Source organism: Camponotus vicinus, unplaced genomic scaffold, assembly GCF_025532165.1.
Source record: "Camponotus vicinus isolate PSW18456_S1 unplaced genomic scaffold, iyCamVici1.0 SCAF_6, whole genome shotgun sequence".
In the NCBI taxonomy this organism is placed as follows: domain Eukaryota; kingdom Metazoa; phylum Arthropoda; class Insecta; order Hymenoptera; family Formicidae; genus Camponotus; species Camponotus vicinus.
Genome location: NW_028141978.1, coordinates 11,427,986 through 11,444,294, shown reverse-complemented (window position 1 = coordinate 11,444,294; position 16,309 = coordinate 11,427,986). Strand labels below are relative to the sequence as shown.

The window sequence follows — 16,309 nt, the reverse complement described above, 5'->3', positions numbered from 1 at the left end:
AAAAAAAATATATATATATATATATATATATATATATATATATATATCATATACGCACAATAATACGAATCATAAGATCAAAAGATTAAAATAATGAAAGTTAGTGATATAGTAATATTAGCAATGTTATAAGTTAAATAATCATTAAGTCTAATAATCATAGCGAATTATATTTCGATATCGCAATCGCGTTGTGAAAGAAAATTCGATAATATACGAAACATTTCGCATCACTAGTTTGTTGCTCAAGTGTCGCCGTGCGAATGATAACAAGGCCGTAGCATGTAAACAATAACGCGGTATATGTCGCCAAGGCCGACCATACTTGATGACGTCACCACCGAAATATTTAGGTACTTTGACACACATACGCGGTCTATTACATTACACAAGTATTTTAATATCATTTAATATTTATTATTAAATAATTGATATTATATCACGGAGCCTTTCATTATGTTTGTTATTCAATTTTATAACAATTGTGAAATATTTTATAAAATATTAAACTATCTACATAAAAATATTAATTAATACAAAAAATTTTTATTATATTATTTGAAATATTTTGAAAGAAAAACTAGAAATTAAAATATTTTATATATGCGTTATATTAAATGATAATTTAGCATAAATTACTTTCAAGAAAATGAAAAAAAGAACAAGAATTGATGTTTGAAAATAATATGAATGATAAATAATTTATAAATCACTTGCCGCATATTTCGTTGCTCCGATTGTTGCTCGATGCTTTTCCTAATCTCTTTTTCCTTTCTTGTTCGTCTTTTGCTATTTCTTCGTAGCACTCACACTCACTTCCGACTTTCACACGATTAATAATGATTAATCGAGATTCTTTGCATATCCCGATCGGGAAATAATTATATGAGAAACGCACTTTATTATATCGTAAAGGATAAAGAACACAGGGGAAATACGATTCACTTGTTTGTATGAAGTTTCAAATTCATGTGCTACTCATATATAATTATTCAATTTATAATATTTAATATTTAGAAATAAGTAGATAATTAGAATATTTTGTATTATATTTCATTTTTCTATAGATTAATTATACGATTATTTATTAAAGGATTAATATATCTTTTATGGAGCTTTTTGTTAAATTAATTATTTAGATCTACGATTCGATTGTTTTACTGCGCGTTCTCAATCCGAATTATATTTAAATAATCAAAAAATAGAAACGATAAAGCATCACGAACGAATTATATTCCAGTCTATAAATATCGTTAAAGAAATAATTTCTGCTTGTAAAAATCGATTTCATATCGAAATAATAATTTGTTATTTTAGATTTCTGTTACTATATAATTCTTAGTTGATTAAATGAATAAATTACGAAATATGGGATTCTTTCGTCGCGATATATGTATATAGATATTAATTGTTATTTATAAAAGTTAATTAATCATATTGTTATAATAAATAATTTTCCGATGTTGATCGTATTTAGAAAATAAATCTAACAGCATATCATTATATTACACATTAGAAAATATTAGACAATAACACATATGAAATTATATAAATTGTTTTACAATCGACATGCAGATATTACAATGCTATCTGTATTTGATTTATATAATTTCATATAATAGATATTATTAATTATAAATTAATTATAATCTCCTCTTTCGATATTTCTCGTTTCTTTCGACTAATCGATATCAGATTGACTAATCGAAAAAGGAATCGTCAAGCACACAATGGCAGATACCATGGTTGACACTGTTGCCGCATGTTTTGTTCTTTTAATTTCTGCCAGATTAATATTTACCTGTAGTTTTTAGTCGTCAAAATAGCTTCCAGTGCACCAAGCTAAATATAATTTTCCCCATGGACATAATAAAGGTGCTTCGAAAGTGATGTATTTTGCCAGCGAGAAACGGATGGAAAGGAAATAAAGTAGGTTAGATTGTAAAATTTCAAAGTGAATATTTCCATTCTTGAGTCTAAACGAGTGAAATGCTGGATTGTTTATCGCAGAACTTCAAGTCACGTCGCATGTGCTCCCACATTTAACAACGATTGAACGAAAATGTCAAATGAAAATAGAGGACCTGTTCCGCCTCGTTGGCTTCACTGTCCACGTAAGGCGATGAGGCTGATTCAAGGCAAGTTTTTGGCCTTCAAGACGCCACTGTCTTCGGCTTACGACAACCAAGTGCCCGAAGAATGTCGCTTCAATGTGGATATGTTCTTTGCAAATCTAAAGAGTCAGAAAATAAAGATGGGTCTGTGGATAGACTTAACAAATACAACGAGATTCTACGATAGAAAAACCGTAGAGGATTATGACTGCAAATATTTAAAATTGCAATGCAGAGGCCACGGCGAGACTCCATCGGACGAGCAAACTCGCACTTTTGTACAGGTGTGCAGAAATTTTATTGCGCATAATCCATTGGAGATTATTGGTGTGCATTGCACACATGGTTTCAATAGAACTGGATTTCTCATAATCAGTTACTTAGTGGAAATAGACGGTAGCAGCGTCGATGCTGCGTTAGCCGAATTCGCTACTGTAAGACCTCCTGGAATTTACAAGGATGATTATATAAAGGAGTTGTATAGGCGGTACGATGATATGGAGGATGCTCCTCCTCCACCACCGAGACCATCCTGGTGTCTGGAATGCGATGATTCAAACATTGAGGATGTCGACGAGGGACCGAGCACGGAAAATGAAAATTGTCATGAGGAAGGACAAGGCAAGAAAAGAAGACGTGAATTTAATAATAAGAATCCAGTATTTATGGCAGGTGTGCCTGGTGTTACACCTATTTTAGAGAAAATGAGACTGTCAGGAATCCAAAAGCGAGTCCAAGAAATTTGTGGCTGGAAATCTACAGGATTTCCTGGTTCCCAACCTGTATCGATGGATGTCGATAATATAATGTTATTGCACACAAAACCATATAGAGTATCCTGGAAAGCAGATGGCACAAGGTTAATTGAAAATTAAATATCTATCAAAAAAAATTAAATATCTATCAAAAGAAAATATTGAAACTTATACACTGAATTTGCTTAGGTATATGATGCTAGTACAAGGAGATGGAGAAGTGTACTTTATAGATAGAGATAATAGTGTCTTTGAAGTAAATGGATTGAAATTTCCACATGTACGAGACATAAATAGATGTTTGAGAGATACTTTAATGGATGGTGTAAGTTATAGTTTCATTAATATTTATTTTTATAGAATTGTAAAAAATATTAAAGAAAATATAAATATTTTCTACAGAATTGTTTAATTTAGAGAATTTTAATTTTACAGGAAATGGTGATTGACAAAGACAAGGGCAAGAATATTCCTAGATATTTAGTATATGATGTTATTATGTACGATGGGCAGGACGTTAGTAAATTAATGTTTCATCCTGATCGTTATTCCATTATCGAAAGTAAAATAATCGCTGGTAGATTAAAGGCTATGAAAGAGGGACGATTAGTAAAGGAACGGGAACCTTTCTCAGTGCGAGTAAAATATTTTTGGGACGTAACGTTGAGCAAAGATTTATTGGGCGAAAAATTCGCTAAGCAACTCTCTCACGAACCTGACGGATTGATATTTCAGCCCGCTAAGGAAAAATATTGTGCGGGAGTATCCCCGGAAGTTTTAAAATGGAAACCGCAATCATTGAATTCTGTCGACTTTCGACTCAAAATCGTTACGGAAACAGGCGTAGGAATACTGCCGCGAAAAGTCGGGCATCTTTACGTAGGCGGACTGAAGACGCCGTATGGCGTGCTTCCAAAGCTTACTAAGCAACTCAAAGAGTTGGACAATGCAATTATCGAGTGTAAATTCGACAATGGTCAATGGATCTTCATGCGCCAACGAGTGGACAAATCATTTCCTAATTCACATAATACCGCCGATTCTGTGTACAAAAGTATCAACAAGCCGGTTACAAAAGAGCGACTTTTGGAATTTATCGAGAAATATAGATTTATACAGGATGATTCGGATCTTATGCCACCACCGAACAAAAGACCTAGATAATTTTAGATGTTTGTAAAGCTCTTTTCCCTCTTGTATTTATGTAATGAGATTTTAATCGTATAAGGATCGCGTAATTTTTATGTCTTAAATAGATTGTTTATATATGGACAAAATAAAGCATGATAATAATCTATATTTATTTAAGATGTAGACATTTTTTTTCAATTCTTAAGGGATCTCGACTTGATTTTAAATTTCGTATGTTTTAGAATATTAATCGAATTAAAGTGATTTGTTTTCAAGAATGTTAATATGTATTGATTGAAAATAACAGTTTGCATATATTTTCTTTATTGAAAAAATAGAGAATAAAGATAAAAAATAATTTACAAGAGTAATGGAATGCGCTTATTAGATCCCGATATCTGATTTGTGATTATGAAATATATATATATATAAAATTCTATACTTTAAGAATATGTTTTTACTGAAATATTTCAATTTGATTCAAGATGCAACTTTATAGTGTAATATTCTGATGAATTAAAATCATCAATATTGTTAATAATCAATATTGTTGAATAAAAAAGCTTTGCAATACTCTTACTTTATAATTATTTATCCTATGTACATTTTTTATATCCTTCATTATCTAATTAATTATAGGAAGAATTATACTAGAATAATAAGAGAGAACACCGATTATACTTTTGCGATATCAATTTTTGTATTGGATTTCTGAAAAAGTCTAGATATAGATAAATTTTAGCGTTATATTTATAATTGTCAGATAATTCTAAAAATTTTTTTGTTAAAATAAACTTATTTTGCATCTGTTCTGTATTCCAGATCGCACCGTGCTATTGTGGTACACGAAGGATTTCACGTCGAAAAATCGTAAATCTTTGCGCATTAATATAGAATTTGACCACGCAACTTTGATACGCTGGTCCCCGGATGGAAAGGCATTCATTATTCACAAAGCCATGGCTAATACTATCGAGGTGTATAAGATCGCAAAGAAATCTGATGGTTATTTTGCGTCTGCAACCAAGGCACTGGAATTCCCGCGGGTATATTATAATATTACTTGTTTTAGATACCTCTCTTTCACTATGTTATATTTCTGGTAAAATTTTTTTTTATAATAAAATAATGCGAATAAATGTAAATGTATCGTATACTGTTTTAATCGCTAAAAATTTAATTACTATGTAGTATAAATCCGTTATCTTGTATTTATGTATGTGCATACTGTTGTATCAATTTTTTTATCTTTAGCGTCACACCGAAGATGTCGTCGGAATGGATATTGCATCCACCGGAAAGTACATCATCACATGCAGTACAGCAAACGATCTTATTATATGGGATTTGAAAGGACAACCATTGGCAACTGTGGAGATGCATCTGGGATCTACTCATCGTGCGCGTATATCACCCTGTGGTCGATTTGTTGCTGCCTCTGGTAAAGATATAAATTTCGCTGCAAGATAAATCAATGAATTTCGTTAGTATAAGTTGAGGTATACAAAGTTATATTAATGAAATTGTATATCGCAAGGCTTTACACCGGAAGTGAAAGTGTGGGAAGTGGTGTTCGGCAAATCCGGAGAATTTAAACAGGTGGTAAAAGCGTTCGATCTCGCTGGGCATACATCCGGGGTTTACGACTTCGCTTTCAGCGCTGACACCAGTCGTATGGCTACCGTGTCCAAGGACGGGACGTATCGTTTCTACGACATAAAAAGTAGCGTACAGTATTATTTATTCATGAAACCATGGAATTTGAACAATGAGTACAACAAAGTTTCTCTTTTCAGTCGAATTCGAAAAGGGGGAAGATCCACACCTCTTGATGACTGGAACCTGGGACAATACAACTGCGGCAAGCTTGGCTTTATCACCGAATGCGGAAGTCCTGGTGATCGCGCACGGATTGTCTATATCCTTTTATTCTACCATTACCGGTATTTTGGACACCACTATACAAGACATTTTTGCCGGTAATTATATCACTTATCGATTTTCGTATGTGATATTCGTTTAGAGAACTCGATAAACTCTTATTATTCTTACAGAATCTATAACATGTTTGGCTTTCGATGCTATGGGAGAATATTTATTAGTTGCTGGTGATAAGCACATCAAGATTTTCCGTAATGTCACAGGATATCGGACCGCAATAGAATCTGCTAAGCGCACACTGAAACAGAGGCAGACTCAGGCAACTAAAGAACGCCTTGAAAAGATGATTCGCGACAATAAGGAATTGCTCGAAAAGATGGGAGAAAAATGTCCAGAATAATATTAATTCGCTCCCTTATCTCGTTCTATGTAGGAGAATGCCAAAATTGATTAAAGATAAAATTATATTCTTGAAAGAAAATATAAAAAAGAGATGAAAGGTTTAATGCTTTCTATATCATGTAATCTATATTGATATATGAATATTTATCTATTTTCTGCAAATAAAAATAATTTTCATATGCATGAATATAACTTTAAATCGGTTTAATTCTTATCATCTGAAAACTTTCAAAATTTACATAGATTTATAAAAAAAGTTTAAGAGATTTATATAAAAAATATGTATAATACCTAACACTTATGTAAATTTTGAAGAGTTATAGACGATATTGACACAAAAAAAAAACCATTTAATTTTCTCTTTTTGCTCCATTCTGATCTATGTACCATGCATTCTTTATATTCCAGAATTCACATTCCAATATAATGATATAATATAGTGATACCATGGACGTAGTATACATGGACTTCGAATGCTCTTTGTTTTGCTGTCTAATTGAGTGAAGCAAACATCTAGAAAGAAAGCGAGAATAGAGGGGATCACTTTCTCTCTTTTTCTTTTTGTAATTCGTCCGCAGAAAAAGACAAAGAACAGAGGGATTAAATTGTCTGTCTTTTTTTATATGTTGGCTTCACTTTTTTGGCCATATGTGGAGTTCATGTATATTATGTCCATGAGTGATACAATAAAACAAAATAAATACAATAAAATTGTATGTATTTTCTAAAAAGATTTTTTACGTAAAGAGAGAAACAGAGAGATTCTAATATACTTTTTTATATATTACAACTAAAATGTGATAAATGTAATGTCATAAAATATAATTAAAAAATTCTCTCTTTCAATTTTTTATATTTATCATAGATTTTATTGAATAGGAAGATACCAAGTTTGAATTGACTGAAAAAATTAAATATTCATTAACTTGAACAATAAATTTTAAAAATAATTTGAATAAGTACAATTAAAATAATTGTTTGAAATTAATGGGTCACAATAGTGGGTGCGCATCATAGAAATTGTCATGTTACAGATATTGTTGAAACGAGATTTATTGTTACTCTTATATTTTTGACTACCATGTGTGCCCAAGGAGATAATTACAATTTTCATTAGATTTGTATAACAATGAGTACAGAGAATTGGAACTGTTCACGCATTTTGATACTCTGGTATCGTACCTTTTTTTTCGATAAAAATGGCCTCTTCTAACAAACTACAAAAAGTTTTTTCATATAATATAGGTAACTATGTACAAAATAGTATCCTTGGCATCATGAGTTGCAAATTATAAACTTGGGCAATGGAACGTACGATTACGCATGATCGCTCACGTTCGAGAACACATTTTTATTTAATTTTCGAACACAAATATCTAACACATTCGGTGAAAATACACGCAATGTCTAACTTAAGGGATATCCTATAATCCTATGTGTGATTTTGTTAAATTTCTATTAGATTAGGCTATTGAAAGAAATATTTCACAAATTTAAATTATTTTAAATTTATACATATTTTCTTGTTTAAGAGAGAAAATATCGAAAAGAATAATTTGTATTGCTGCATAGTACAAAATGTATGTGTCATTATTTTCAAATAACTGATAAATTCTGTTGCTCTTGGATAGTTTATTTCGATATAATGTTATTTAACGAATGCTGCTAATACTATGAAATCAGCACTAATGAAATAAAATAGGATCCAAAATACAAATGCAAGAATAGATATCCTAGAAACCAAATATTGGTGTAATTTATCATTGGTATCACATTTAATGCATTAGATTATATTGTTTATTGTGCTAAATTATACATTACACAAGATTAGTTTAAAAAAAGTACCAATTTGCAATATATTTTTTTTTTCATTGCAAAATATTATATTTAAAGAATGATGAAAGACCCGACAACAAAAATGTAATGTAAATAATATTATAATATTAATTATTAATTATTATAACTTAAGTTTAAAGCATGCAAAACAGCTCTAAAAACATATTCCTATACATAAGAATTTCATTTCAAAAATTACTTTATATTCACGTAATAACAATGCGAATGGAATATCTATTGTTTTTTGAATTATTTTAAATAATAAAAATTATTAATATCTGACATTTAATGGCAGATGTTGATATTATATTTGGCAATCATATTTTGAAACTCAACTTTTGTATATATATGGATATATATATATATATATATATCCATTTATGCAAAATATTTAGTCATATGGAAAACGAAAGATAATTTAACAATGATAAATGTTGTTATGCATGATTTTTAGTGCTTCTCTTATTACTAATTAAAGATGCCATCACACATTATCATTGAGTGAAAAAAGTTATAAAATGTAGTCTTCTTTTGATAGTTTCATGTAGCATAAATTTTTTGTTAGTTTTTCCTTTGCTTTTTTTTACATGTCATATGCACATGCACACACACGTGAAAGTAAAAAATAAGATCAAACTTTTATTCGTGTCAGTGCATACTATAATAAATAGATGTGCTTTTATTTCTTCTCTTTGTCCATTTCGGTAATCTCCTTTTTGACAGAAGTTTTATTGTCAGATTTCTTATCTTTGTCCATGTCTATGGGTTCCTTCTTCACTTGAACTTTGTTATCTCCCCACCTCGTATCAGTTTTAAATTTGTTTTCCATCTCTGAACCATTTATTTCATTGCCAACTTTTTCATCTTGAATTTCTACTACCTCTACCTTTCTTGTATCATTTTGCATCATTTTTGCTGCTATGTGATATATATTTTTTACTGCAGTTAGATAACTGTGGCAATCGGTCTGTAAACACAATAAAATAATATTGTAATTCTATTTTCTTGTGAATTGGATGTATAATAAAAAACAAATATACTTACAGAAACTTTCTTGAGCTTTTCTTCTGTGCTTCGCAATTTATCTTTGTACATTTTTAGATCTTCCGAAAGACTTTTAATATTATTGGTTTGTTTTATGGATTTTTCATTGACTACAGTTAGTTCATGTTGAATTTCCATCATGCGATTTTCAGTGTCTAAACGTGCTTTCTCAGATCTTTTCAATTGACCAACGAGTTTTTCTACATCCAATAAGGAGCCTTTATATGAAACAATACCTTCTGGAATAGTTTCTTCATCATTTTTTTCCAAGATGCAGTCTTCTCTTCGCGCCCTTTTTGAAGGCGGTCCGCTTCCAACAAATACAGGTAATAATTTTTTATTTCCTACAAATATATATGATTTAATAATTTGCATATTAATTGGCATATTATATTGTAATAATGTTTTATGTTAAGGAAAGATGCATTACCGAGGGCAAGTGAACGTAATATTATATCTTCCTCATTCTCTGCTTTGGCCGATTCACCTTTATCATTTTCCTTATCGTCTTTCTTCTCATCCTTTAAATCGTCTTCTTTCGATTTATCTGTTAATTTGCGGTAATGTAAAGAATCTCTCGTAACAACCTTTTGTACGAGTTTTCGTACTTGAGCTCTTGATAAATTCAATCCTAGAGTGTAAATAAGTTCTTCTATGTCTTTATCAAATATATATCCGCAATGTGTCTGATCAAAATACACAAATGATAGCAGAAGATAAGGATCGTATGTGTATAGTTTTGTTTTTCTTTTCTTTCCATCTTTGTCTCTGTCCCTTCTACCATCCTTCACAGAATCGTCATCCTGTACAAGTAATTACATAACATGCCATAAAATAATAATTTTTATACAAAATATATAATAAAATATGTAAAAGATAAATTTTTACATCAGACTCATCTTCTTCATCTTCCTCTTCATCGTCATTTTTATCCTTTTCTTTGTCTTTATCATCTATTTTACTTCTTGCGTCTTTATCATCTTTCTTATCTTTGGCTTCTTCTCTCTTCTTGTCATCTCGTTTTTCATCTTTCTTATTAGATTTCTTCTCATCCTCTTTCCTTTTATCATCTTTCTTATCATCTCTCTTATCATCCTTCTTATCTTTCTTCTTATCTTCATCTTTCTCTTTAACTTTTTCGGGGAGACTGGACAATGCACGATAGATGCGGAAGCCGAAATCTCGCATCAACATTTCATTGAACAGTTCAGCAAAGAGAGATACTTCAAAAGAATGCTCCTATGTGCAAAAAATTTATATATTAATTATTATTCTTAAAATAAACAAAAATAATAACAAAAATAATCTTAAATAGAAGGAAAACCTTGGTATCTTCTGGTCTATAGTCCAATAATACGCTTAAAGACATAACTGTGCAGTCGAATTTCCCACTCTTGGCCATTCTAGACGGATGAACGATAATATGCGATGAATCGGGCAACATATACCTCTTCTCAAGTACAGCACGTTCACGTTCATAGAGCTTTCTCTTATCTTCATCATGCTAAATAAATAAGTATTAAAAATCTCAGATATTTTCAAGACATAATTTAACACAAAATACTCGTAATAATAATAATAAAAATAAATATAATTTATAATTCTGCAAATATATCTAATATTTTTTTACATCTTTGCCATCTCTGAATTTTTTATCGTCCTCTTCCTTCGATGGCGGCGAGACAGCCTCTTCATTGTCATCTTCATCTTGCCGACCTTCCTCTTTGGCCTGTTCCGACTTTACAGCTTTCAAAAGTCTTGCTAGCAATTGTGACTTTAAGCCTTTTGAGCTCAAATTACGAGCTGCCAGTTCTTGACGTAATTCATTCACCTATATTGGAATAAGATACATTGCATTTCGATTAAAAAAAATAAGAAAATAGAAAAATAAGTTTTATTAAATGCATTTAAGTACTAACGTTCATCGATTTCGGATCTAGCTCGGAGTAGTGCGTAGGATCTTTCTTCTCAGGCATAGAATCGTCCTGAAAGAAGAAAACACACGTTAGTAAGAAGCAGAAATAAAAAACCCGGAGAGAAAACTACAAAACAGAAGCAGCCCCTATAACGGAACGAAACCACTCCCTCTTCATTCTTTCATCACTCTCTACTTTTTTCAACACTCTCTCTCGCATTATAACGATATAAACATATCTTCATTCACGATGACTGTCAAATATGACTCAATAACTGCTAGAATCTCATAGTGTCCTGGCTCTGGTGTCTGTGTGTTATGGATAATATCAATAAGGTTGTAGTATATAACGATGATTAAATGAAAACTTTTGAATGAGATTTTCTCAATGTTGGTGAAGGTTTCAGGAAAGGGAATGGCTCAGCTGTGCTCTTCTCCGAGCTAGGCTTGCTTGCTTCTCTTGTTAATGCAATGTGACTGCCATTGGCTAAGGGAGCGATACATTATCCGTCGATCCTTTTCGACATTTAAAAGTGTTTGCATTGAGAATTTCTCACTAACTTATATATAGAATAAAATAATCTTAATATAAGTTATGAGATATGTACACTTAAACTTTGCCTTATTAATAATTTTACAACATAAATAATACTTATTCCATAAAATAAAATGTCTTATTTTATGGAAAAAGTCAAATCTATAAACATGTATTTCATTCCAAAAGCTCACAGTCTAATCATTCATTAATACTTGCTTTTTAGAATTGCCGTCAGGATATGTATCATAATATAACTGTTACAGTAACATATCTGTACATTATAACCCAACATAATCTAAATTATGATTTTTTTTAACTGACAGTAAATGCAATCTATTGTATAAAAAAAGAAAAAAAAAGAAAAAAAAACGAAGACGAGAAATAGTGCCCACGATAGATTGACTTATTATAGGATCGATGGACAAGTATAGCCTATTGAAAATTCAGTTTAGTAATGGGAAGAAACGGTGGCACGAATATATATATAATATATATATATATATATATATATATAAATATAAAAAAGTATAAAGTATGGCATGATGTTGGCAGTGCCTTTTGATCAGCGACGGCAGCCTCATCAGTCTCATTGGCAGCATCCAAATCGTCGGTGTTAGAAGAGGCACGCAGCAATTTTCGCTCCAGTTGTTTCTTATAGTTGAGTTGTAGCCCGTCCCATTCCAATCTGGTAGGTACACAGCTCCAAACATCTGGGAGAAATAGTATGACGGTTTCAACGCGAGAGGGTACCACTCGCCCGGACTTGTGGGTCGTTTCTGCGCGTCTGTAGTAGAGTTCCAGGAAGCGGTACCTGTGCCGCAAGGAAAAACAATACCCAAACGTCAACTCAGGTTAATGGCGCTTAGCGTTGCCTTATATGCTAAGTGTTCGTTCGCTTGTTCGTAAAGCCCACACACTGCATACAAAGCCACGTACAGCGCACAACGTAGACCATTTGAGAGAGAGAAAACACAACTTAATTCATATTATAATAATAATAGAACAATAGTGATGATTTGTCTGCCGCGCGACTGCTCATATATCGTCGTCGATGGAAGGGTGTGCTTGAAACCGGGATCCAGTGCAGCAATCTCCATCGGTCGCTCGTATTAACAGAACAAATACATACCTCCACCGCAGAGAAATCGAGCTACAATCTTAGTTTATCAAGAGAACTGATATTAAAAGTTTCTCTCTATCGAAATAGTGAATAATATACCTATTATGGATACACCTTAATGCTATAGCGTTTTATTGCTTGATTTCTTTTTTTTAAATGATTCGTTTTTACGTTATATGTGAAATAAGAATTTAGAAATATAACCTAGACAATAAAAAAGAAAATTAAAAAAAAAAATAATAAATTTAAAAAAATGTAAAGAATTCCACAATTGTGACTTTTTGTATTTGTTTGCAAAATAGTATTCGAATGTAGAATGTGTAATATATACGAAAAGAAAAATTCAATGATATTACATTGTTCTTTGTAATGAATCGAGGCTTTAAAGAAGCAGTTTTTAAAAGTGCTTCAGAGTATTATACATTCAACAAAAAGTATTGCTACTTGAAAAAAGCGTACCACTGAGTGCAGCTGGATAAATCTATGCCAGTAAGCGCTTTACAGGTCCTCACGGCCGTCCTAATTAACACAGACGGATCTTTTTCAGGATTAGGCCCGTCTAATGAGGGACTCCATGGCCCACCTATAGCCATTGTCTCATTTTTGCCCCTTAAGCCTACTAAGAAATTTATAAGGCGCGTAGGATGAACGTAATCGCGATCGGGATCTCTATCTTCGGAGACGCCACAACATCTTTTGTATATTTCTTCCATGGCAGGCATTGACATGAGCATGACCTAAAAAGCAATTAGAAAATATTCAGTACGCAAAATCACTTTGACATGCATGTATGTATGTATGGCAATCCCTATCAAGTATCGGCGCATAGATTCGAAATTTGAAATCGCCCGTTTCTTGTCCTATAATGACAATCGCAACACAACTTCTTGACAGACCTTTGCAGAGAACAGATAATCAGCATCCGAGGGTTCTAGTACTGCTGTATTTTCATTACACGGATCGACGTCTTTATGCGTAACATGGAAGGAGCATGGTTTATTAAGGGTAAATGGCATATGTGGTGGAAAGGCATCGACCCATCTGAAGTTAGTTGAAAAGAAGTCGCTAGGAATGTACATATTTTGATAGCGTCTTCTTATCTCAAGAACATCTGCTTCAGGCCTGTGATAATAAGCAGTAATAAAACTCTACTAATGGATACATGTCCGCTATATATATGTAAAATAGACAATAAATTACACTTACAGGTCAAGTGCGATTTTCGGTATTTGCACCATGTAACGCGGTACGACTCTTGTACGCCGACGAGGTCTGGGCGACTTGCTTCTTCTAGTCCTTGATGGGCTTCGGTCCTCCTTCTTCTCGCGTTCTCTTATTCTTTCTTCGCGACGTCTCTTCCGTTCTATTTCTTCGTCATCGTTTCTCCGCTCGCGTGGAGATCTTTCTCTTACTCTACCAATCTTGTTACGATTGCTGGTAGTGTTGGAATTAGTTGTACTTGTTGTGAACCTACTATAATATAATGTAATGTTTCAACAATAATAAAATATTGCATATCATATGAAAGTAATTTTGCATATATAAAGTTTTCCGAACCAGATATCTGAAATATTTGTTAAAATTTGAACTTTATTTCAGATTTGAATTCTAACTAACAAATCCATAAATATTATAATATCTATGATAAATATGAATTATTGGACTTTAATATAATATTAACTATACGAGTTATATTAACTGACTCTAATATTCAATATTTATAATTTGGATAACTAATATAGATAAGTAAATACTAACTTATGCCATTAAAAAATAGATATAAATTATACAATAATAAAATTTACCTGTTGTTGGGATTTTCTGTAGGAGGAGGTACAGCATTGTAAGTGCTCGATGTCCTATTTGGCTGTTGTTGTTGTTGTTGTTGTTGTTGACGATTTGATTGGTTAGTTTGTTGAGTATTTGCATTGTTGCTATTATTACTCATAGGGAGCACTTGTATTCTAGTGGCATTCCATTTGAACGGCATAGAAGGATTGTATGATGCCTCCACGAGTACACGATCGCCTACTACAGGATTAGATCCCTTCACGCATGCACTGGAGAGAAAAAGAGAGAGTGAAATGAATTTATTAAAATTTATAAATGCATAGATATGAAAAAATAGATTATTCTTAGATCTGTGCTTACCTAGTTTGAAAAAATACATCTTCATCTACAAAGCCAAAATTATCATGTACTTTGGTAACAGTGCCTGTGAAAACTCTTTGCTTTGTAGACGACGAAGGTACATTCTGTTGCACTTGCTGCGGAACACCAGTCACAGAAGGCTGAAAAGCATTTGTGTTCAATGCTCGCGGCGTTGGATAAGAAACTGTAGCAACTTGTGGATATAACTGTCCCGCTATACCCGATGGCAGATTTGAACCAAGAGTTGCCATTGATGCCATAGTAATATTGGGCTAGGAACAAAAAGTAATGTAGAATCATTTATATTTGCTTCAATAAAAATGATTAATCATGTTTAACTGCATGGGAATACTAATTCTTGATGTCTACCTGCTGCAGCCCCAGACTTTGTTGGTATACTTGTTGAGTTTGCTGTTGATATTGTACCATTGGTTGCCCTCCAATGCTACCCATGGCTTGACCTAACATTTGTTGCTGGATATTCTGTATACCTTGACCTTCCACAAATACAGTAAAAATTATACATCGTAATACAAATCATATGTCATAAATCGGTCAAAATTTTAATTAATGTCATATCAGATAATTATACATAAAAAATGCTATATAAGAAAAAGATCCTGAGAGACAAACAATATTTAACATTGTTTTATTTCAATGACAATGCATAATAACAGACGTTTTACTTAAATTAAAATTTCGCGAGAAAGACACGATTAATAACGATTAATAACATATAACGATAAAAAAAAAGGAGTAAATAACAATTTCTCTAGACGTATCTCATCGATTCACTTGGTCGTTACACTTTAAAGGTCATCGGAAAATCGAGAACGATTTACAAACGAATCGTCGCGAGCAACGTAGCGCATGACAGCTCGAAGGTGGTCCGTCAATTCGCGTAAATCGCCAGCGGGAAGGAATTTGGCGACGTCGTCGCGGTCGTATTGCACAAGGGACGACGACCAAGGTGATCCCGTTCTCGTTCGCGGAAAGTAAGCGTTATACGACTTACCTGCGTTACGGACCCACGGTGGATTCTTGCCGCCGCCAAAGGGTGACAGATTGCTCATTTTGCCGAAGGATCGGGCCGATTTGTCGAGACACCTCTGTGAGGATATATACGCGTGCGTGTGTACAAACGCGACGGCAAATCTGGCAGGCACTCGCGTTCAGCGTCCTTCATTCAGGCGCCATGTTTTCACACGTACTACGCGAGTCGGAGCAGCGTCCGGTTTGGCGCACGAGCGAAGTCGCGCGCAACCACTTCCGGTTTTGAAATATGTATACATCGGCAAGATCGTAATCGAACGTTGCTCTGGGGGTCTATTACGGTTTTTGAAACGAAGTGAAAATAACAAAAGTGAGGAAATTTACTAGAGTATCTACAATTTCACTTGTCGAAATCTAGTAAATCTGTTC

The 16,309-nt window shown here is 32.7% G+C and overlaps 3 protein-coding genes across 4 annotated transcripts in view; 2 read left to right on the top strand and 1 right to left on the bottom strand.

The window, feature by feature from the left end:
* The window catches only part of LOC145973556 (transducin beta-like protein 2), a 33,131-nt gene extending 26,649 nt beyond the window's left edge, over nt 1–6,482 (top strand). The window contains exons 3-7 of the mRNA XM_083103041.1: nt 4,823–5,046; nt 5,255–5,441; nt 5,538–5,723; nt 5,797–5,979; nt 6,055–6,482. Coding sequence (XP_082959167.1) covers nt 4,823–5,046; nt 5,255–5,441; nt 5,538–5,723; nt 5,797–5,979; nt 6,055–6,281 — 1,007 coding nt within the window. The 3' untranslated portion in view covers nt 6,282–6,482. The remainder of the gene's footprint in view (nt 1–4,822; nt 5,047–5,254; nt 5,442–5,537; nt 5,724–5,796; nt 5,980–6,054) is intronic.
* Mrna-cap (RNA guanylyltransferase and 5'-phosphatase mRNA capping enzyme) lies at nt 1,718–4,573 on the top strand. Its single transcript, XM_083103039.1, has 4 exons — nt 1,718–1,929; nt 2,011–2,973; nt 3,059–3,194; nt 3,305–4,573. Exons 2-4 carry the CDS (start codon nt 2,063–2,065, stop codon nt 4,031–4,033), a joined length of 1,776 nt encoding a protein of 591 aa, XP_082959165.1. The 5' UTR covers nt 1,718–1,929; nt 2,011–2,062; the 3' UTR covers nt 4,034–4,573.
* An 836-nt stretch (nt 6,483–7,318) lies between the features above and the next one.
* On the bottom strand, nt 7,319–16,107 carry LOC145973553 (cell division cycle and apoptosis regulator protein 1). Of its 2 annotated transcripts, none has more exons than XM_083103037.1 (15): nt 15,903–16,107; nt 15,257–15,384; nt 14,888–15,159; nt 14,542–14,796; nt 13,943–14,209; nt 13,633–13,858; nt 13,196–13,473; nt 12,169–12,427; nt 11,083–11,145; nt 10,794–10,994; nt 10,488–10,667; nt 10,052–10,402; nt 9,594–9,966; nt 9,164–9,507; nt 7,319–9,086 (listed from the first exon to the last, which is right to left on the bottom strand). In XM_083103037.1, the coding sequence occupies exons 1-15, from the start codon at nt 15,958–15,960 to the stop codon at nt 8,799–8,801; spliced, it is 3,543 nt and encodes a 1,180-aa protein (XP_082959163.1). In that variant the 5' UTR covers nt 15,961–16,107; the 3' UTR covers nt 7,319–8,798. The 2 variants fall into 2 exon arrangements, with proteins under 2 accessions (XP_082959163.1, XP_082959164.1); XM_083103038.1 differs by having other exon boundaries at nt 13,943–14,206.
* Nucleotides 16,108–16,309: the final 202 nt, after the last annotated feature.